Raw genomic sequence first — 22,056 nt, 5'->3', positions numbered from 1 at the left:
CATCAGCTGTACGTGGGGGGGCTCGGCTCAGTTACTGCCCGACGGTGCTGCGGACGAGCGCTGTTTGGACGTGCTGCGGGCTGGTGCCGATCCCGCGAGTTCGTACGGTTGCACTGTGTCCCATGCTTTTGGGTAGTGTGAGACGATATACTTGTGACTGTTTGACTAACACCGAAGTGGCCCGCTGGGCTGTGGTGCGTGCGTTCGGGATGCTTTGTTTTCTCACCTCACCTCCTCAGCACAGTATCTAGCACACACTGGTACTCAGTCAGTATTTGTGGAGTGAATGAAAGCGTGAAGAAAGATTTCCTTTTTTCCTTGAACACAGATGATTAACTTACTTACATGGAAGCATTGTTTCCTGTTTTCTTTTGAGGCTGTAAACCCACTTTTTAAAAATCTTGTGGAAGATGGCAGATACAGCTGAAGGAAGAAGTGTATTTAAGCAGGGCAGTTGTAAAGGGTGAGCTTTTTATAACTTTTTAAAAAACTGTCGTCATTATTACAGTCACGCAGAAATGAAAAGTTAAGCTGGAAAACAGAGGCATACACACAGATTTCTATTAGGTTTGGAGTTTCCTAGGCTAACTGATAGCCACTCGATTTCAAGGGCCATTTAAAAATTGAGCTGCCTTGATTTGGCAAGAGAAAACATACAACCAGGAATTTTTTGCCTTGTGTTGGCTGTCTTCAAGCAACGTGACAGAATTGGATTTATGCATCTGTGATTTCCAGATTCAGGAAACCATAGAATTAGCATTAGAACCAAAGACTTTGTTTAGAGGCTGCTTGGTAAAATCTCTTCATTTAAAGATGAAGCCTTGACGTGGGTCAGTGTAACTTATTATCTATAAAATGAGGATTTGAGAAGAATGTAATTGCCACTTTTTGTCAACAAAATCTCCAGCTCTCTAAATGCATAAAAGTTATTGCTCAAGTTTAAAAAAATTTATCATTTTAAAGGGGTGAAATCTTTCTAAGTTTAAGTGGTAATATCTATTTTTAAAGGTAAAAATTCAGTCTAATTGTTTGCAATATACATTAAAACACAGATCACCTTGGTGACTTGCTCCCGGGCTTCTGCTGGGCGATAAGATCAGCCGCCCGAGACCACCTGACCACACCCGCTGAAGCCTTCAGTTTTAAAATCAGGCAAGGGTTGTAGGTTCATTTTGAAGGTGGTGAGTAGAACTCATGTGGGGACCCCAGTTTCGGGAGGCTCTGGCTGGCTTGAAATAGAGGAAACAGTGAAGAGGGGAATCCAGAATGGGTTCCAGCTGTGGAGGTGCTGATGCCTGCGAATTGGGACGTGATTCTGTGGCTTCCCCCCGCCCCCTGCCCCAACTTTGTAAATGACTTTCTTATTTAGGGTGAATTTTCTTCTGCTAGAATCTTCTCTCTCTGTCCTCTGCTTTTTGTTCATTCTGTTCTTCCCTTCGTGGTTTTTCTTTCTTGGTTAGTCTGAGGGTTTTGCTGATCAGCAGCTCCTCCTGACATGCGCAGCAGCACTGGCAGAGCTCATTCATTTAGAAGTTTAAAATCAGTCCTCTTTTCCTCCCATCGAATTAGAGAAAGGAAACCCAGGTTTCCGAGGACCTGTTAAGTGCTGGGCGCTCTCGTACTTACTGATTGCTTCACTCCTCCCAGCCCCCTGCCAAGTGCTCCGTCACCGACTAAGAGAAGTAGGCAGCAAAGCTGGGATTCAGATCACGCCCATCCGACTCCGAACCCTTTGCCCTCCTGCTCCTGCTTAAGCAAGATTTGGAGTTGTGAATTTTATTTTATTTTATTTTATTTTGAGAGAGAGAGAGAGAGAGATTGAGCGCATGGAGGGGCGGAGGGAGAGAAAGAATCCCGTCACAACTGGAACTGAAGTCAAGGGTCAGAAGCCCGATAGACTAGGCCACTCAGGCGCCCCTGTGGACCCTGTTCCATTTTTTATTTTTTTATTTTTTAAGATTTTATTTATATATTTGACAGAGAGAGAGATCACCAGTAGGCAGAGAGGCAGGCAGAGAGAGAGAGCAAGGGAAACAGGCTCCTTGCTGAGCAGAGAGCCCGATGCAGGGCTCGATCCCAGGACCCTGAGATCATGACCTGAGCTGAAGGCAGAGGCTTAACCCACTGAGCCACCCAGGCGCCCATTTTTTTTTTAATGGACCCTGTTTTAAAGCAGCACTCAGAATGTAGGTGTTCGCACACATTCTTAAATAACTTACTTTATAATTATTTTAATAATGAAGTCAGCCAGGCATCTTCTGAAAAAAATTTGTCGATTATAAACTTCCGAGTATACATTCAGAGTAAAGTGACCCTTTGGGCACGGACAGCTCTTATCTAGGAGGCTCCTGCGAGCCGGACTTTTGTTTCCCTGGTCATGTTGGGGAGCTTTGGCCTCCACAAGGTCTTCTTGAATTTCCCTGTCCAAAAGCTACTTCTCTCCTCATATCAGCCAGCCAAAAGTCATGATAGTTTATCACTTTAATCCTTAGTGGTATTATATTAATGATGTCCTGCCTCTACTGCTAGTGGTAGATCTCTTCTTCTTTTTTTTTTTTTTTTAAGATTTATTTATTTTAGGGGTGCCTGGGTCAGTTGAGCATCTGACTTTTGGTTTCAGCTGGGTTGTGATCAAGCTCCAAATCGGGCTCCATGCAGAGCACAGAGTCCGCTTGGATTTCTCTATCCTTCTCCCTCTACTCTCACCCACCCCCACCATGCTCTCTCTCTCTCTCCCTCAAATAAGTAAATCTTAAGAAAGATTTACTTATTTGAGGGAGAGAGAGAGAGAGCATGTGAGTGCACAAGTTGGGGGAGGGGCAGAGAGAGAGGGAGAGAGAATCCTCAAGCAAGCTCCCCACTGAGTGTGGAGCTCAATGTGGGGTTTGATCCCAGGATCCTGAGGTCATGACCGAGCTGAAGTCAGGAGTCGACCGCTTAACCAGCTGAACCACACAGGCGCCCCTAAATGGTAAACCTCTTACAGGCAGGAAGAGAGCTTATCAGTGAGTAACAAGAATAACACTTGGTCCCTGAGTGCTTTGAGCAGTGAGTATTTTGGAATGAGCAAATAAATAATTGTGCCCACGTGAAAGTGACCTGAAAAGAGAAAAATGAGGTTGTTAAATTATTTTATACCATAGAATTAGTCACAAGCCATTTCAAGATGGAGTGGGCACAGAAATCATGTAAGTACAGCTCCTCCATAGACAGATGAGCAAGCGCAGGGCTAAATCAACTAAGGTCTTACTGTTACTTACTTAGTGGTTCCATGGTGGCACATTCATTTGAAAGAATGGTCACAACTAAGCCTTGTATTACTGGCTTCGTGTGCCGTGGCTGCAGAAATCAAAGTCTGGCCTTGGCATTGCCAGGACAAGTGAAAATACAGGCAGCGCTCCTTCGCCAGTTGGAATTCTCAACTTATATTTCTCATGGTTGCCAAAGAATTATGACTTTAGAGAGGGGTCCCTCCCCCCCCACTTTAACATACTGGATTTTGGTAGCAGCTGAAACCATTGTATTGTCTGGGGCTGTCTGAGAAGTTTGTAGGTCATCGTGCCATAACATGGCTAAGTGCAAGGTCTTTAGAGTCTAGAACCTGACGTCTGGGCCCAGATTTCAGGTCCTCAACTTACTAGCTCTGTGACCTTGGGTAAGTCACTAAACTTAAGTGCCTCTGTTTTCTCATCTAAAATTGAGTTTGGGTCATAATAGTAACTATCTTGTAGAATTGTTAAGATAAATTAACTGGCTCATTATTAAGGCTTTTCGGTCGATGAATGTTAGCAGTTATGATGGTCACGGAATACCAAATGGCCATTATTCCAATCATTATTTTTCATAAATATTTAATCATTTTTAATTTAATTGGCCATTAGTCCAATCATTATTTTCCTTGCATTGGTAAGGGGTATGTTTACTGAAATTCTCTCTGAGATTTAATAATAAAGATAATGCTGGAGATCACATTCTGCAGGATCTGGAAGGTGTGGATATGTAGACATTGGCTATCAGGTCTCCCCAGATGGAGGAAATGGTGTGAATAAACTCTGTTGGAGAGAAATGTGGGCCTGTCTCGGGGGTAGTAAAGGTCAGGGTTGAGCTTCAGTGCAAGGTGCCCTGTGGGGAGAAGTGGGAGATTAGGTAGGAGATTTGAGATTAGCCCATGGTGGTCCTGAGGTGGCAGGCCAAGGAGTCTGGATTGGGGGCCTTTGAGTTCGGAGATCCCTTTTGCAGCAAAAGAGAGAGAGGAGGGACCAGACCGAAGGTGGTTGAGTTGGTAGGAATAAAGGGGCGGAGGATACGGTCCTGATCACACCTCGGAATTTATGCAAGGGACAACTGGGTCTCACACATGGGTAAGATAGGGATAGAGAAATACGATTTCGGTTTCATGAACATCAGTTTGAGGTACTGATGGGATAACCCAAGAGAATCGTCCCTTTGATAGAGATTCAGAACTGGAACTCAGGCAAAAAGTTCAGTAATAGAGGTAGAAAGCTGAGAGTCATTTCCAGATGCGTAGTGGTTGAAGACATGATAATACATGAAATTCCCGAAGACTGCACCCATTGACTCAAAAGAGATCCTACACTTTTGGGGGGAGAGATTAAGGCAAGAAGCAGTAAACATGGTGACATAAAATTCTGGGATGTAGGAATTCAGTTCAGCTGTTGTGTGTAACTTAGAGCCTCTACTTGCTTTTCCTACAGTGCTTTCTAGTTTTTAAACCTGCTGGTGAACCACAGGAGGGACTTCCTACTTCACTACTTCCAGTCACATACTGATGGCCAGTGACCCTCCAGGTTCCTTTAATACTGGGCAGAGAATTCGGCTCAAATTATGGAATTTTAAAATGGCAATATGAAATGTACATATTTCATCCTCCAGAGTTAGAAGACTCCGAAGAAATACATTTAAATTTAAAAAATTTCAAGACCAAACTGTTTTATAACCCTTCATTTTGTATGTGGTTTTCAGTGGGTATAAAAATACTCAGTGGGTGTGTGGGTGGTTTCTCGTGTTTTGGAAATGGTGAGAATATGAGATGCTGTGCGTTGGGTTCTGGGATGAGAGCTATAATTACTGACTCTGCTTCTTTCCCAGGATTGGCTCATGGGTGGGTATCTGTTTGATCTAAAAACCCACCAATGCAGAAGCCACAGTAATAAACCACTCCCCCCCGCTGTCCCCCCGCTGCCCCTCCTCCCCGGAAATGAAAAGAACTGTTGTGGCGGGGACGAGGGGGAGCGGAGGGTGATGGCTCTTCCCTGCCTTGCCTCCTTTCAGGCCTTTCACTGACGGTTGGGGTCAGAGAGGGAACGCAGAGGGAGGCTGGTGCGGTGGCCTCTCCCCGCCTGAGCACAGCGGCCACTAACAGCTGTGGTGGCAAGAGTTCTAAATAGAACCCAGACTCATTTCAGATCCTCCTCCCCCAAGTCTTGGAGGATGTGGTAAACACCCTAAAAATACCTGCTGTCTGAACCTTTGAGGTCTGGAAACGGAAGGGGCAGGTGGTAGAATTAGGGCCGTGTGGTGGTATGAGGAGGCCTGGCCAGCGACCAGGCCTGCTGCCCGTGGGGGGCCTCCTGCCCATGGGGGGGCCTCCTGCCCGTGGGGGCCCGCCTCCTGTGGGGTCTGCTACCAAGCTGCTCGGGGAGCTGTCGCCCGCGCCATCCTGTTCAAGGATAAGTGCCTCCTCTTGAGTCTCATATTCGCTGTTGGCAGGTTTCAAGGAAACTATTCATAGACCAGGCATCTGCTCTCTGTCCCATTGACCTCACACCTGCAGCTGGCACCATGGGACTCGGGCAGTGTGCCGGTTTTTAGTTGTATTTCACAGAATTAGAATTTTAGAGCGGCGAGGACCTTAGCCATTACATTGTTCATGAAACATTCCTTTAAAGTCACTGTATCGAGGGAGGCCTTTTTCTCGGCCTAGAGAGTGACCACAGGGATATGAAAATGGAGTCTCAGTCCTCGATGATGAAGAGAAATCCCGGTCATCATTATGTAATGCAGAAGAAGGAATCCGATCTTTTTAAAAATATCGATGAAACAGTCCTTTGCAAAACTTCTTTTTTATGAAAAAAAAAATAGGGTTGTGGGGCTCATTTTCTTACTCAGACTTCAGTATTTTGAATACAAAGAGCATTGGTAACTGAACCAGAAAGTACACCAGGAATCTTGCTTTCAAGGGGACTTTCAATATCTAGATTGGTTTCAATATCTAGATACCAGTATCTAGTTTCAATATCAGTAACCATGATGTTGTAATGGAGGGACCATAGCTCACCTCTGTTTTCTTGGGAAAGGAGATTTTCACAGATCACCTCCCAATACATCTGAGACACATTCAGAGTCATGGAGGCAGTCAGCACCATTATAAAATAGCATAGATCACCCGAATTTTTAAGTGTATGAGAACTCTCTTACCCCAGTCTCCTTCAGTAAACGGAGAAGGCCCAGTGAGTGCGGAGCCCATGCTGGGTGCTCTGGAGGCGGAAGCAAAGATGCCCCCAAAATCCTGTAGAGCTGATGGCGGAGGCAGGACCACTTCAAGCGCTGAGGAGTTTTACATATGTTGCATTTATGGTGGTTACAGAATTTTTATAGTTGTAACAAGTATGTATCTTCCATTCTGAGGGTCTCAGAGTTCGTTTCTGTGTCTGGAAGAATGTTCTTATTTTATACTCTGAGTTGAAAGTAAATTGAAAGTTTTTCTTGAATTCTTGAAAAAAACAACATCATGGTGGGTTTTTTATGTCACTTAATGCCTATCTGCCAGCCTAGAAGCAGGCATTTCCCCGGACCAGTACACTTGGAAGCAGAAATGAGACTCCTTGGGAGAGAGTCTGCTTTGGGAGTCAATGTGATTTTGTGGAAAGAGTGTGGCTTTGGGATTTTCAGTTGCTTCAGTTGTGTAGAAGGCAAGGAGGATGTGGGTTTAGAGGGAATCTTCTATTTGGACGCATGTCAAGAAGAGATGCAGGGAGAGGGTCACAGCCACAGCCACAGCACAGGGTAACTCAGGGAGCATAGTTCCTGAATTCTCAAACGTTTCCCTCTGAAATTCCAGAATGAAGAGCTTCGAAACTTGTCCCTTTCTGGACATGTCGGATTTGACAGTCTCCCGGACCAACTGGTCAATAAGTCTACTTCTCAAGGATTCTGTTTCAACATCCTGTGTGTTGGTAAGTGACTCATCTCTGGCTGCTTAGCAAGGACTCTGATCCTGAAGTGTTGGCAGGTGACTGTCAGAGGGACACATTTCGGGGAAGTAGGGGAATGATACTTTTACTACTCTTCTTTCTCTCATTAGTAAGTCAGGGCAGTAATACACTGTGTATGTCACAGAGGTACAAAGATTGGGACTTGTATGTGGTAAATGTTTCATGAACTTTGTGATGTTACTCAAATTGGTATTTTTATGTGTGTCACACTGTCAAGTAGTCAGTTCAGTCTTATTAAAACACTTATTTTAATTTCTGGTGGGGTGAGGGACATAGAGCCTGGCAAGACTGTAGGAAGTTGAAAGAAGGGACTGATAGAAACACACATAGAGGGAGCATTCAAAAGCATTTTTAGAATTTATTTCTCGGCTCTCTGACTACCGTGCAATAGAAACCTCCACTGAAGTCTTTTTAGAGGTATACAATCTGAAATTACTCTAACTTCCCTAATAAACCTAATGTTTTTATTTCTGGTTTTTAGAGCAAAAGAATGTAGAATTCTGTTTTATATCTGGAGTAAAATTTCTGCCTGAATTACAGATTAAATGTGTGTCTTTAAATTGGAATAAAAAACTGACCTTTAGTGTATTCCTGATAGATCAATGGAAAAAAATCCAAGAGACTCGATTTATCTACCTCCTCAGTGTGTTTTATTCATATCTTGTAGATGTGCGTTCGTCTAGGCCTCTGGCCTTGGTGTTTTTCTTCTCTCTAGCTATATCCTTCTTAAAGGGAAGGCAGAAAAGAAGGTGAGGAAAATAGTAGTATAAATCTGTTGGTTTGAAGCAGAAATGCTGCTGGGACTGGTGACGGCCTTCCCTTCACTGTCGCTCCTGACGAGTGAAGTGGCTTGGGCTGCGTTGTTCTTGCCGTTGTCCTCTTGTCCTCCGGGTATATGCTTGGGAGACATCACCCCGAGACAGACCAGGAGAAGTTACGTATGTGGGCAAGTGGACCATCCTTCGCCTGAGCTTGACCAAAGGTGCCAGGCTGACTTCTCTTGTCCAAGTGCAATGAACTGAAGTTAAAAAGGGTAGATGTTGACTATAAGAGCCACCAGTTTTAAAATGCGTTAGGGCGGATATTTTCTTTTTCAAAAACCCTGAACATAGTAAATGTAGTCCCTATACTGGGGGTCTGTCTGTAGAGAGCCACACTGACTCGTACACTAGACCAGCTCAGTCTGGCATTATGTCTTAAGCGTCGGGTAAGAGAATAACTCGAGAGAAACATGACCAAAGCAGCCAGCTCTCATGCGTTCCCCTTTTCCCGACAGGAGGCTGTTTAAAATTCAGCAGGGGAGCTCCTGAATGGGAGCTAGTTCTACAGAGTGGCATAAATGAGTTGTCTTTTCTCCTAGGGTAAATGCTCGTTGCAGAGCAGGGCAATTCTTCATTAGCGTAGCAATTTGTTGGCAATTTGTTGATTTTCTATTGAAAAGTGCTCTGAATTATAGGCCAATTACTACTCCGGCTTCTCTTCCCTGCCTCTCCCAGCCCTGTCTCCAAAATCAGCTTCAAGAATACATGTGAGAGTTATGCCGCAGCCCCTGCAAGTAGGATAAAGGCTTCCAGTGGGACTGGGCTTGCTGGAAGGACCTGGTTGGACCCGATGTGTGGTGTGCGGTGGGTGTGTTGGCTCACTGGCTGACCCTGTGTACGTAGCACAATTATGATGCTAGTTGGAATTCATCACAAGCCACATCCACACTGCCTGGATGGATTTGTAAAGCAGCTACTATTCTGACTTTCCTGGGTAGGTGATAATACCTATCCTTTTTAGATATTTATTCTGGGCTCATTCTTTTTTTTTTTTTTAAGATTTTATTTATTTATTTGACAGACCGAGATCACAAGTAGACAGGCAGGCGGAGAGAGGAGGAAGGAAGCAGGCTCCCCGCTGAGCAGAGAACCCGATGCCGGGCTCGATCCCAGGACCCTGGGAACACGACCTGAGCCGAAGGCAGAGGCTTTAACCCACTGAGCCACCCAGGCACCCCTGGGCTCATTCTTACACAGGTTTAAAATTAGTTTTTTAATTTAATTAAAATAATACATATTTTTTTTCTAATTAGGAGCTCTTCCCTACCCGCTTCCCCCTCCTGTCCTCATTTCCATTCCGTATGGTAGCTCTGTGGAATCCTTCTACAAATCTTAGCATTTTTCTGTACTTAAAAATTATTTTTGGTGGCTTTAAACAACACTGGCTTATTATCTTATAGTTCTGTAGAAATCTTACCAGGCTAAAATCAAGGCATCCACAGGGCTGAATTTCTTTCCACAACCTGTGGGGGAGGGTACGTTGCCTTGCTGTTGCCAGCTTCTAGAGGCTGCCTGCATCCTTCGCTTGTGGACACTTTCCTCTATCTTCAAGGCCAGCAGTGTTGTGTTTCTCTCTGACTGTTCTTATGTTAGGAAAGTTTCCACAGAGAATTCCAGAAATCCAGTTGAAACTCAGTTAAGAAGCCTCCGCAGCTCCAAAACACACTGAAAGAGTCCTACATTGAATCGTGTCATTAACACCAGCTGGCTCTGGGGATCCGCAGAGTGTTCTGGAGGCCGTGTCTGGTTCTTGGTCCTGCTTGCTTCCGCGCGGCCTCACGTGCGGGCGGTGGCTTCACGCGGCCGGTGCTGGCCTAGCGGCCCCCGAGGACAACCGAGCCGTTCCTGACGGGTCTTGCTGAACAGTCACAGGACGTCTCAGGTGGACCAGTCCAGAGTCACATGCCCACACGGGCTGGGATACGGGGTTAGTTCAGCACAAAACACCACAGGTGCCCTGTGAGGAAGGAGACGTGATGGGAAAGGAGGTTGGGCGTGGAGGAGACGCACACTGGGCAGATAAACAGCTCCCGCACAGTTACGCAAGTACTTCAGTGTTTTGGTTTTACACCAACGCCAGTGAGATCACACTGTCCATATTCTTCTGCACTGTTTTTTTCTTTTTTATGTTACAGTAAGTCGTGGCCGTTCCTCCATGCCGGTGTATCTAGCTGGCCAGGTTTGCTTCCATGACTCCTTGGAACCTGGTTGGAGCCCACATGAGCTCTTCGGGAGACCCGGGTCCTGTGGTCAGCATTAAACATTAAGCATACTTATGCACAGAGGGCAGAACACATCAGATCCCTTTCCCACAAATAATTTATAGCAAAATATCTATCAGAAAACAACTCTCACTGTCATCTTTCTATCTATTTATTTATATTATTTAAATTCAAGTGGCCAACATAGAGTACATCATTAGGTTCAGATGTAGTATTCAGTAATTTATCAGTTGCGTATAACTCCCAGTGCTATCACTTCGCATGCCCTCCTTCATGCTCATCACCCCATTATCCCAGCCCCCCAACCTCCACCCTTCCAGCAACCCTTCTGTAGTTAAAAGAGTCTCTCGTGGTGTTTCTCCCTCTCTCATGACTTCCCATTCAGCTTGCCTCCCTTCCCCTATGGTCCTCTGTGCTGTTTCTTATGTTCCACATATGAAGGAAGCCCTGTGATGATTGTCTTTCTCTGATTGACTTTTTAAACTCAGCATAATACCTTTCAGTTCCATCTGCAATGGTCCATCTATTTTTAAAGTCAGAGTCTGTGGAAGAGTATTCTATTTGATCAAAATATTTGACAGCCACTTAGAGGAGTACGTGTCATTTAATTTAAGCATATCCATGGTACTTTTCACCTTGTCACCCTACTGTCCATATGTATTTTTTTTTAACACACTATGCACGTGTGTGCTATTTAAAGCATCATTACTTTATTTTCATGTGATAAATACGGGAGGGAAATGAGAATTTTAAGAAGAGAGTTATGATCCTAGTAAGGAAACTGATCATGTTGAACAAGAAAGCCTTGAATTTTAATTTTATTTTGTAGCAAGAGCTTTTAGGTTGCGAAGAGGGGAAACAAACCAGGGCAGTAACTCATCCTGGCATGAGCTAATTTTAGAGGCCACGAATTAAATGTCTGGTATTAGAACCCATACCTGTCGAATCCTGAAAAGAAATGTAATAAACAGGAGAGTAGTGTTCACTTATTAGGGAAGAAAACTCTTTTGGTGTTCAATTGGATGCCAGACCCCCCACCTCTGTCTTGCTTATGACGTACTAAATCACCCCTAAAGCTGTACTTGTATTTACATAAAGCCTTTTCTTACCGTGCTGTAATTCTCTAGGAAATCAGAATTATTCAACCTTTCTTCACAATTTTAAATTTATGTACCTTACTCATTTTCCAAAATGGCATTAACTCTGTGAGAAGCTTCAACATTGATCCAGAAGTATGTAAGTTCTTTGAGTATATACACAGACAGATAAAACACTGTAACATCCCTGCAATGAAAGAGCCACCGGTTCCGCAGTAAACCCACCATAGTTGTTTTGAGAGAATGACAGAAGAGGAGTAGAAAACATGCAAGTTTAAGATCTTTATAGCCAAGACTATGGTAAGAACATAAACTGTGGAATTTTACACTTTAATCTTTTTTTCTCAAGAGTTTTATTAAATATTTTTTTTTATTTGGGTATAGTTGACACATGTTACGTTAGCTTCAGGTGTACATTTGTATCCCATATTGCTTTTCCAGGAAAGGATATGAAATGATTTACAGAGTGAAGTGAATGAGTAAATGAATAAAGATAAAATTAACCCCAGAAAATAAAGAGAAGCCAGGATGAGCCGGAACTAAAGCTATCAGGTCGGTCTGCAGTTCCTTCAGGGATGGATTTGCCTCTCAGCCAGTGGTCAGAGCGTGGAATGAATCCGTCCACCCGAAAGATACTCACTGAGCACATACTACATGCCAGACATCAGCTAAAAGTTTAACGATGACAGATTTATGGTATGTGTAAAGTGAAAACAAAACAGTTGCTCCAGATGAAACGGTTTCACCTAGAAAAATCTTCCCCGTGGATTTTCAGCAGAGATACGGTCCGTGTCACTGCAGTTAGGTCTAGATTTCTAAAATTCCCCAGATCGGTGCAGTTAATCCACACAGTGCCAAGTGTCACACGCTGCTCTTTCAAGTCCCTCACGCAGGTGGCACTAGACAAAGCGTGTTTCATCAAAGGTGATTTGATGAGGAGTTAAAACAACACAGCTTAGGAGCAGAGCTCTCTGATTATCCGGCTTCATCCAAGAATAAAATTCTGGAATATTTAGAGGAGGCAGGCCGACCTTCATGCACGATTATTTGGATAATTAAACAAGTTGCCAGACCTGGCAATCAGTAAAAGATGCTGAATCATGGATTGGCTTTTTGATCAATCTACAATTACCTTCTAATTAATAATATAATCCTACTGGGTCTTTTTTTCTTTTTTCTTAATTCCTTCCTTCCTTCCTCCCTCCTTCTTTCTTTCTTTCTCACTCTCTCTCTTCTCTTCTTCATTCTTCTTCTTCTTCTTCTTTTTATTTTAACATCCAGCTTAGAGCTGGTGGTTTAAATAAGCCTGTGAATAGAATGGAAGAGTTAGAGTTTGTGATGTGGGTGTCCTGTCCACCCGCCTTGGCAGGAGCAAGAGAAGCAGAAGCCACAGATAGAACTTTAAGAGTAAATCTCTGCTGTAACAACAGAATGTTTAGGCAGATGTATTTATAACAGAACAAACAACAAATCTGAAAAATCTACCCAAACGGCAAATCTCAGTATAAATGATCACCATGATCATTTTTTTCCTTCAATTAACTTTTGATGAATGCCTGTGTTGTGCCAGATACTCCACTAGGGAGTTCTGAAATGCTTCAGAGCTGGTGTTAGTCATTTATTTTCTCAAAATATTGTGGTTGTTGGGTTTGAATCCAAACTTATTAGGCTTTCTGTTACTCAGTTATAATGAAGCCTTTTTGCTCTTTTGGGTGGCTCAGAATTCTAGAAGATGCCCTACTTTCTGAGGATAGAGGCCGGCCTCAGGAACCAGTGGACTCCAAACTCCCCTCCTTCTGTAATTCCTCTTGTTCCAAAATTTGTCATTCCTCCTCAACTGCTTTTGGTGAATCACACTGCTGCGAGAGTAGCTGTGTCTAATTACGGCCCTTAAAAGCACAGAGCATAGAAATGGAAAGAAAAGCACTCTGAAATTTAGAGGAACAGTGGTTTTTCCAAGCCATTGATCAGCCCCGTGCTATAAGTAGTGCCTGGAATGCTAATTGTTCATAATTTCCACCTTAATGTAAATGATAATTAAAATTACCTTGCCTTACAAAAAAAAAAAAAAAAAAAAAAGCACAGTATTCCTGATTCACATGTGCTTAATGAATTCTCAACCTAGTAAAATGGATTGGTCATTTCAGTCCTGTCTAGGTAACCTGGGATCCTTACCATGTAAACGGAAGTCTTCATTGCTGTTCGCAGGGTCACGTGTACTGAGAGAAACTTTAACCTTATGCAGAGATCTTTCTAAGATAGTTCTGCTGCTGTTCCTGTGTCTGTGTTCTGAAAATGGGTAAATCTGGAAGAGAACTCTGCGGCACTTGAGAAAGTTACAAACGTAGCAGACAGGGACAATGACTCCAGCGCCTTCAGCACTGAATTGCCTACAGATTCTAAGTGTCGGAGAGGGAGAGCTCTGTTTGTTTCTGTGTCCATTACACAGTAACTTTGTTTTGCTCAAGGTTATTTTGTTAAGCCATGAATCACAGATACCAGCTGTTGGCTCTATCCCATTGGGAAGCAGAGACTGGTTTAGATACCTTTTATTGGTGGGCTTTTTTTTTTTTTTTTTTTTTAAGATTTTATTCATTTGAGAGAGAGCACAGGGGACCGGGTGGGGTGGGGGGTTGGCAAAGAGAGAGGAAGAAACAGACTCTCCCCGCTGAGCTGGGGTGGGGTGGGGTGTCCATCCCAGGACTCAGAGATCATGACCTGAGCTGAAGGCAGATGCTTGACCATCTGAGCCACCCAGACGCCCTTTGATGGGCTTTTAAATAAGAATACCCAGGAAAGTAAGGAGAGCTGGAATCGGTCTCAGCAGTTACATATCCAGACTTTGTAAAGCTCTGGAATGACAGGATGTTACAGAGGCTCAGGTGTCCGTTTTTATTCATCATTTTGTCCCCAGCACCCATGCTTGTCACAGAGGATGCACTTAAATATTATTAATGAATAAATTTCAGGTACTAACCTCGACCGTATCTCTCTGCTCTCTTCACCCTGTATTCCCTGCTGAGGGCCCATCAGCAGCACATCTTCTCTCTCCGTACAGTCTTCTCTGCCTCAGGGCCTCTGCCTACCACTTCCCTCTGTGTGCCTTTTCTTTTCCATGCTGTTGCTTTGTGTGTGGATCGTGTATCTCTCGTTCAAACCCCCAACGGGAGACGTTCTGATTGGACGGACAGGCCGCTGTCCAGCGTGGAGCACTTTCTTGGAGCGTAGTGACCAGGCTGCTGCGGGTGCCTTCCTTCGGGAGCTAGTCCCGGTCCCGGTACCTGTGGTCACAGGGTATGGTCCTGCTCGCGAGAGGAATGTGTTTATGGCAGACACTTAGAATGTCCTTCTGCGATGCTGAAGTAGAGCCTGCTGTTCCGTCGCATTCCAGGTCAGGTTCTGAGCAACACCGGGAGAACACCGTGTCAAGCTAATTCATTGTCGTGGTCCCAGAGAGTTGCACAGAGCTCGGCACATTGCAGGCACTGGAAAAAGTACTGGCTGAGTGAGGCCTGGTGGAGGAGGACATTCTTTGATATTAGATGTATCAGGGGCCTGTCTAATGGGAAAGGTTAGAGAGTGAGGCAGATGTACTTACACAGTTTCATTCTAGCCAGTGCTAAGACCCAGTAAAGCTTCTAAGTAGAGAAAGCTCAGATCCAGGAACGCTCCATCCTCCTTCAGTTTCCCATGGCGCTGGGAAGTAATGAGTGTCACAGGGGTGCCTGGGTGGCTCAGTGGGTTAAGCCTCTGCCTTCGGCTCAGGTCATGGTCTCAGGGTCCTGAGATTGAGCCCCGCATTGGGCTCTCTGCTCAGCAGGGAGCCTGTTTCCTCCTCCCTCTCTCTCTGCCTGCCTCTCTGCCTACTTGCGATCTCTGCCTGTCCAATAAATAAATAAAATCTTAAAAAAAAAAAAAAAGAAAGTAATGGGTGTTACAGAAGCTCTGATTGGTAAGTGAAAAGTGGATTCTGTCACACAGTGGGACAGTTGCTTTTTTAAGCTACAAATCCCAGAGCTCTTTTTCCCATAGAATTGTCACCATCCTAAAAGTCTTCACAGCAACCCTTTAGAAGAGGAACTTCATGGGGTTTGGATTTGTTGAAAGAGTTGCAACATGTTGGCATGTTTAAAGTGAACTGAAAGTGTAATTGGGAAATATTCCAGATTTGAAAAATAAAGGCATTCTTACGGATCCTGTCTCTTGATTTCTGCCTCCCTCTTTCACCATCGCACTCGGTTGCCGCCGCCACCACCACCACCAAAGGGTAGGTTCTTCCTCCTTGCCAGCCGCTTTAACTCGACATAAGAATTAGGATTAGGAAAGAGTCTTGCTTGATACTGTTCGAAGGCCTGGCAGACGTACTTGCTGCGCGTTTGGGGTCCGCATTTGCTTAGGGGAGCGGCCTGGGGTCCCGCCGCTCCCGTTCACACGCGTCAGGGCTTCAGTAAGCGCCGAGCTGAATTCTCGATGTGAATTAACAAGGCCCTTGTTGCAGGCTTTTTCACCTCATTAACTTGCATCATCGCCGATTTCACACAGAACCCGGAAGAGCCGTGGAATAAATGTTTTTCCGTCTTGACTCCAGTCGATAGGGAAGGAAAACTGGGAGTGATATGGAGGCATCACGCAGATGTGTGCCTGCGACCAGAAAACACGAGGCGTGGGTTTTCTCTCTAATAGGAAAGTCGGGACATTGTGTTTGTTGAGTGGAGGTGTTAGAACCACGCAAAACTTGGGTGGAAACCGTGGCTCTGCCACAGAACAGTGTGACTTCAGGCAAGTTCCTTAAACTCACCGGGCCTTACCTGCCCCATCTGGGAAATGGAGGGGACAGGAGCGCCTGTGTCATGGGGGATCGTAGTAGGGTTTAAATGTGGTAATGCATTGGAAGCCCTTGCCCTGGGGCCCGTCACAGAGTAAGCCCTCAGTGACTTCAGCTGGGTCTGTTGGGATCGCTGTCACTGTCAAGAGTGTCGTCTTGAAAATGTAATTCTTTTCAGCAGCATTAGATAGTATCAGATCATTTGATGACATCACGTAATATAAATGAGATTGGTCTTTTTCCCCTGGTAACAGAAACAATATAGTATTTTTTAAAGTAAGGTAATTTTACACACCAGTATTTAGGAGAGGAAGACGTACAGTTTATGTCTTTATAATGTATAAGCCGCCACAGGCAAGCTTACAGGTTCTTTTTCTCTATCCAGAGGTTAAGAAGAGCATCTTGATCTGTAAGTACAAGATCTTTTATGCTAAATGGTTCCTGGAATTCATTAAGGCCTATCTAGGGAGGTCTTTGATGGCTTACACATGGAAAGAACTATCTTTTCGTAATGGAATTTCTGGTGATACTTTTATGAAAATTTTACAAATATGAGTGAGAAATTTCTGATGAATTCAACTGATGTCTGAGAGGCACTGACACATTTCTGTCATGTCTCCCTTGTGGTCATCAGGTGAGACGGGCATCGGCAAATCCACGTTAATGGACACTTTATTCAACACCAAATTTGAAAGTGACCCAGCTACGCACAACGAACCAGGTGTCCGGTTAAAAGCCAGAAGTTACGAGCTTCAGGAAAGCAACGTACGTCTGAAGTTAACCATCGTGGACACCGTGGGATTCGGAGACCAGATAAATAAAGACGACAGGTACGTCTTGGGGTTTCATGGGGATATAAATGGACCAGGAGATGGGAGGGCCTGTCCTGGGTACATTCAAAGGCTAAATGTTCCCTAGTTATGGGGCTGGTCTTCTGTTACCTAATAGAAAAGACATTCTTGTTCTCTGAGAAATTTTCTTAGAATGTTCTTCCCTGAGGTCTGAATCAGACAGCACAGTCGGTTCCAGCTAATGCAAGGGAAAAAAAAAAGCTTATGGCGTTTTTCCAGGAGGGCCATGGAACTAGATTTGGGGGCTTTCCCAGCAGGAAGAGCAATCTAGAGAAACACCCAGTGATTCTACAGGACAATTGGCAGACGCCGCTGCCACCAGTCACCTCATATAATTTGGCACCCTTGGCACGGTGGGACGGTCTCTAGAACCACCAGTTCTGTCCCGGATAACCGAATGCCTTTACTATCACTTGCAAGGAGAACAGGTGTGGCCTGCGTGTGGCCTCTGTGGTGGGTTTCTCGCTCCCTGCTTCCAGGTCTCGTGTGGCTGCCTCTGCTTGGTAGAAACTAAACCGCTTCTAGAACACTAGCCGTGAGAATCTGGGAAATGTGGTTTTTGTTTTTGTTTTTTGCAACTCTGCAAAATAAGAAGGCGTTAAAGAGGAGAGGAATGTGGAATGAGCGTCTGCCATGCTCTCTCAGTCCCTGAGGCAGACTGGGATATTTGACTTAATCCCCCAATTCTTACAGATTTCAGTGAAAACTGAGAGTTGATGATAATCCTCTGTGAGAAGCCACGCCCCAGGATTTAGGAGAGCTGGATTGTAGCCTGGATTCTACCAGTGACAGCGATGGGACCGTGGCAGTTTGTCTCACTTTAAGGGAGTGTCACTGGACATGTGATACTGTGTATAGTCCTGCTCTTGGGCAGAGGCCTGAGGAAGGACACTGTGAAAGGCAAGGCCTGGGACCGGGTGTGGTCATAAGGGGGTCATCCTGCATTTGAAGTCCTTGGTCAAAGTGGTACCAGCTCCTAAAACCTCAGAGTGCAGAAAGCATTTTAATGGCAGATCTATTGAAAAAAATCTTGATTTCCAGCTGGGACTGGGTCTTGCCATTGATGGGAGTGCTTGGTCTGAGGCACTGTGAGTCCTTCTGTGAAGCGTGGGGGGCTTCCTCGAGGCCTGTGGAGGGGTGGGCAGCCTGTGGGTGCAGAACCGCCCAGTCGAGTCTGAATGACGGTGGCTTCAGTCCAGCCTGATGAGGAATGTAGGTCGACTGGGTTAAACTTGCCCTCTGTCTCCAGTGGGCTTTGTTAAGCTAATGAAGTAATAGGTCCAGTAAAGTATACTTGTGAAAGAAAGGCCGTGTTTAACCTGATTAAGAAATAAAGTATTTTCTACGAATGTGTTCCGCTAGTTTGTACGTAGAGAGGGGCTGCCACCTGCAAGCGAGTCTTACGTAGTCATTTGTGGAAACCCGTTCACGTAAACCTGAGATATGATTATTAAATGATACAGTTGGTTTTTAGTTTGATAAAACACATATTCAATTTATAAAGCCAAGGGAGTTTGTCTCTTCTCTGTGAGTTGCTGTACGCCTTTATCTGAGGGAAGCCGTTAATCTTGAAACTGGTGCTCAACCGATACGTCAGCCTCGGTCCCCGGATACTGTTCACACTTCTCGAGATCATCCATCCTCTTCATCATTCTTAAACCAGATGTCTTACGACTATTTTAAATACGGTATTCATTTTCAGAAGAATTAGAGAAAGTTAAAATTGTCCCAGGTCCAAAGATGGTTCTAGAAGGGGGCTTCCAGAGACATTTATTTTTTTTTAAAGATTTTATTTATTTATTTGACAGAGAGAGAGAGAGATCACAAGCAGGCAGAGAGGCAGGCAGAGAGAGGGGGAAGCAGGCTCACTGCCGAGCAGAGAGCGCAATGCGGGACTCGATCCCAGGACCCCGAGATCATGACCCGAGCCGAAGGCAGAGGCTTACCCCACTGAGCCACCCAGGCGCCCCTTCCAGAGACATTTTTGTGCAGAGACAACATTAAGGGAATAAAACACCAAATCAGTAAGATATGTTTGCTTAGGGCGCGGAAATTTTATTAGTACCAGGGTTTATTTTTTCTTTCTTTCTTTTTAAAATTTTCCTCAGAACCGTGTATATTATATGCATATGTTTTGTAAAGAGGAACTTGAACTATTTTAGTCTAGAATGTGTATTGCCTAGAGATACTTTAACTATCTCGATATATATGAGCACCACAGTAGTTAGGAAGAAATATTTAATTCATTCTCTAGCTGAGCTCCATTTTATCTATAGAGCAGTTTAAATGTTCTTCAATAAACATTGTCCTATAATAACAGCAGTGATTGTTAGATGTAGTGAGAAGGATTTCATCCCACATCTGGTCAAAATGAACTGTCTGTACATTGTGTCGGGTGGGGGATAGCTAAGCCCAGACCCTGCAGCTGAGCTGCTGCTCTTAATTTATGGCCTCAGTGCCAGAGAATGACGGAGAGGCTCCCGCCCGAAGGCTGTTTGTAAGGCCAAGTGGAACAGAGGAAGGGGAGGCCTTGGCAACGGAAACAAGAGCACAGGTGTATTTTGGGGCCGGGGAGAGAGCCGGGGTTCCCTGTCATGGGGCCATCACCGTGTGCTCCGAGCGAGACGTGTCTCCGTCTCTCCGGCCTGCACGGGTTTCTCCCTGGAGTTGGAGGATGTCATGCTTGTGCACCCCCTGACCGGAAGGCAGTAACCGGACCTTCCTGCAGGAATGAGAACAGTCTTCCAGCATCTTTCTGCTCCGACTCTGCGTGCTCGTCCCTGCTCAGAGTCACGGCCTCGGTGGCTGCACGACTTGCGTCCCCCCGAGTGGGGATTGGCCTTCAGCCTGCTGGTTTGCGCGGGCCGGCACGGACAGCGAGTGGCTACTGCAATACATTCTCACATTTGCAGCTGGAGGCCTCTTTAAGAAGTGATCTGACTCATTTGGGTCAAATAATAGTTTCCAAGGAGATTTAGAAGAGAGGAAGTGTGATATTAACCTAACCTAGATACCAAATATTTTTTTTCTTCTGAAATTTCTTGACAGCTGTTGCATAACCTCTTTAAATGGCATTTGGAACGCTGTGCCCCAGAAGGCATTGTTGACACTGTTGACTCTAAACCCAAATGACTATTGTTTAAAAAAAAATTTTTTTTTTCCGGACAGTCTGCTTCCATACAAGAACTGGAAGTGAGGTATGCATTTTTGCATTGCTATGTAACCATATGGGAAGCAATGTGTTGTTTCTCTAAACCCGTGATTATTTTTACTACTTTGGGGATGGGGCAAGCTTTTTGGCCACGAGTGCGGGACTTCGAGAATGTCCCGGCGTGTTTATGTAGGCTTCAGTCATGTCAGCATTCCTGCATGAGTGTCTGCCTGGGACAGAGCTGGCTAGAAGGAGACAGGAAGAGAGATCTGGTAAGGTTTCCTGTTGTGTGTAACAGCAGGATTAACTCTTCGTGGTTTAAGGCCTTCTTCATGTTGCTGTCTGTATTCTTCAGTTGAGAAGGGGGAAAGGGTCTAGAGAAGAAGGTAAACCAAGTTTTGTCGTAGAGCTGGAAATAATTCACGTGCCCCACATTTGGGAAATGGGAGATACGGTGGCGTATCCTAACTTTAATGGTGATCAGCCCTGAGGGGCACGAATAATGGGAAATCCTCAGACTCCACATCTTTGTGTCCGAGTTATAAAATGGTAGGGAAGTGGACCCTTTGGTCTCTAATTTCTGTTTTTACCACACTTTCTGATGGAGGTAGTTGAGAGCTAAGGAAAACTAACTTTAACTAACAGCAAGGCAGAGAAAACGAGATGGTGGGTGTCGGGCCGCATGTAAAATGGGGAGTCGGCCCCTGAACAATGGTGTTGGTTCTTCTGCAAGAATGATCACAGTGGGTAGCTTGGGTGGGTAGAAAATACTGTATAAAATATTTTTTTCCATCAGTTTCAGGGTCAGCCTCTGTATTTTATTGTGAATTTTGTGGCTGGAGGTGAATTGGAAAAATGAGTTGTGGGTAAGAAGGGCTATCCCCATGCTTAAAAGGAGACGATGTGACAATGTAAGGACTAGATTCCGTTTGTCCTCCTCTGCTGTCCTCTGCGTGGTAGGACTACAATCCAGAGAAGTTGAAATTGGCCAAACAGAAAATAAATTGGTGTCCCTTCTGTAAGAATGGAAACTAGCAAAAGGCAGAATTGGGGTTAAACTTCCTTATCTTTGTGATGGTGAATGTAGGTCAGAAGTGGAAAGGAGTAGGAGGAGGAGAGGGGCCGGTCGTTTGTTCAAGGGATGGTGAAGGGGAGTGTAAAACTGCTGGCTGACTTAAACACAGGGCATAGTGACTTTAGTAAATGTTCTCCTGGAATACATTTCTTTTAATTTGTTGTAATGGTAAGAAGTTAAGGTTGGTGGCATTTCTTGCTTGACTCTCTGTGTGGGCGCCATTCACCAAGCGAAGGAATCCAGGGAAATGCGGGTTTGGGGCCAAGGGGAGGAGTCCCGTCTTGGACACGTTTAGTTAGAAGAGCCGATGGAGGTACCTCTGCAGCAGCTGGATGGCTGGGGCTGAGACTCGAGCGAGAGATCTGGGCTACTAGCAGAGGTTTATGAATTGTCATCACTTAGATGGTGAGTAAAACCCAGGAATAAATGGGATTTTTCAGGGAGCTCACGTAAAGGGAAAAAGAGGAGACTGGAAGATGAGCTGGAACTCCCTGAGAGGGCACGGCAGAAGGAAACCCAGGATGTAAGAGAACAGAAGGTTTCTTGGGCTATATAGACTCCAGGGCAGAGAGCGTCCCTCACTGGAAAAGGGGAGATGTTATGCCTCCTATAGTCTTGGTGGATCAGAATCAACAGCGGAGGCAAGAGGGAAGTTAATAGGAAGCAGAAACACACTGGAGCGCTGCGGGGGGAGGTACTGAGAAGCTCAAAATCGGGAACCGGTGAGGCAGGAAGGAGCAATTGTTCGCGAGCTGCTTTTCCTTTCCTTTCCTAAGAGG

The 22,056-nt window shown here is 44.9% G+C and overlaps 1 protein-coding gene across 4 annotated transcripts in view; it reads left to right on the top strand.

The window, feature by feature from the left end:
- SEPTIN11 (septin 11) overlaps window positions 1-22,056 on the top strand; it is an 88,382-nt gene that overhangs the window by 36,659 nt on the left and 29,667 nt on the right. For all 4 annotated transcript variants that reach the window (XM_032836059.1, XM_032835984.1, XM_032835924.1 and 1 more), the window contains exons 2-3: window positions 7,082-7,196; window positions 16,835-17,030. In XM_032836059.1, the coding sequence (XP_032691950.1) occupies window positions 7,082-7,196; window positions 16,835-17,030 (311 nt within the window). The remainder of the gene's footprint in view (window positions 1-7,081; window positions 7,197-16,834; window positions 17,031-22,056) is intronic.

The sequence above is a fragment of the Lontra canadensis genome, unplaced genomic scaffold (assembly GCF_010015895.1).
Source record: "Lontra canadensis isolate GAN:19392208 unplaced genomic scaffold, GSC_riverotter_1.0 scaffold1, whole genome shotgun sequence".
Taxonomy (NCBI): domain Eukaryota; kingdom Metazoa; phylum Chordata; class Mammalia; order Carnivora; family Mustelidae; genus Lontra; species Lontra canadensis.
This window is presented reverse-complemented; position numbering and strand designations above follow the sequence as displayed.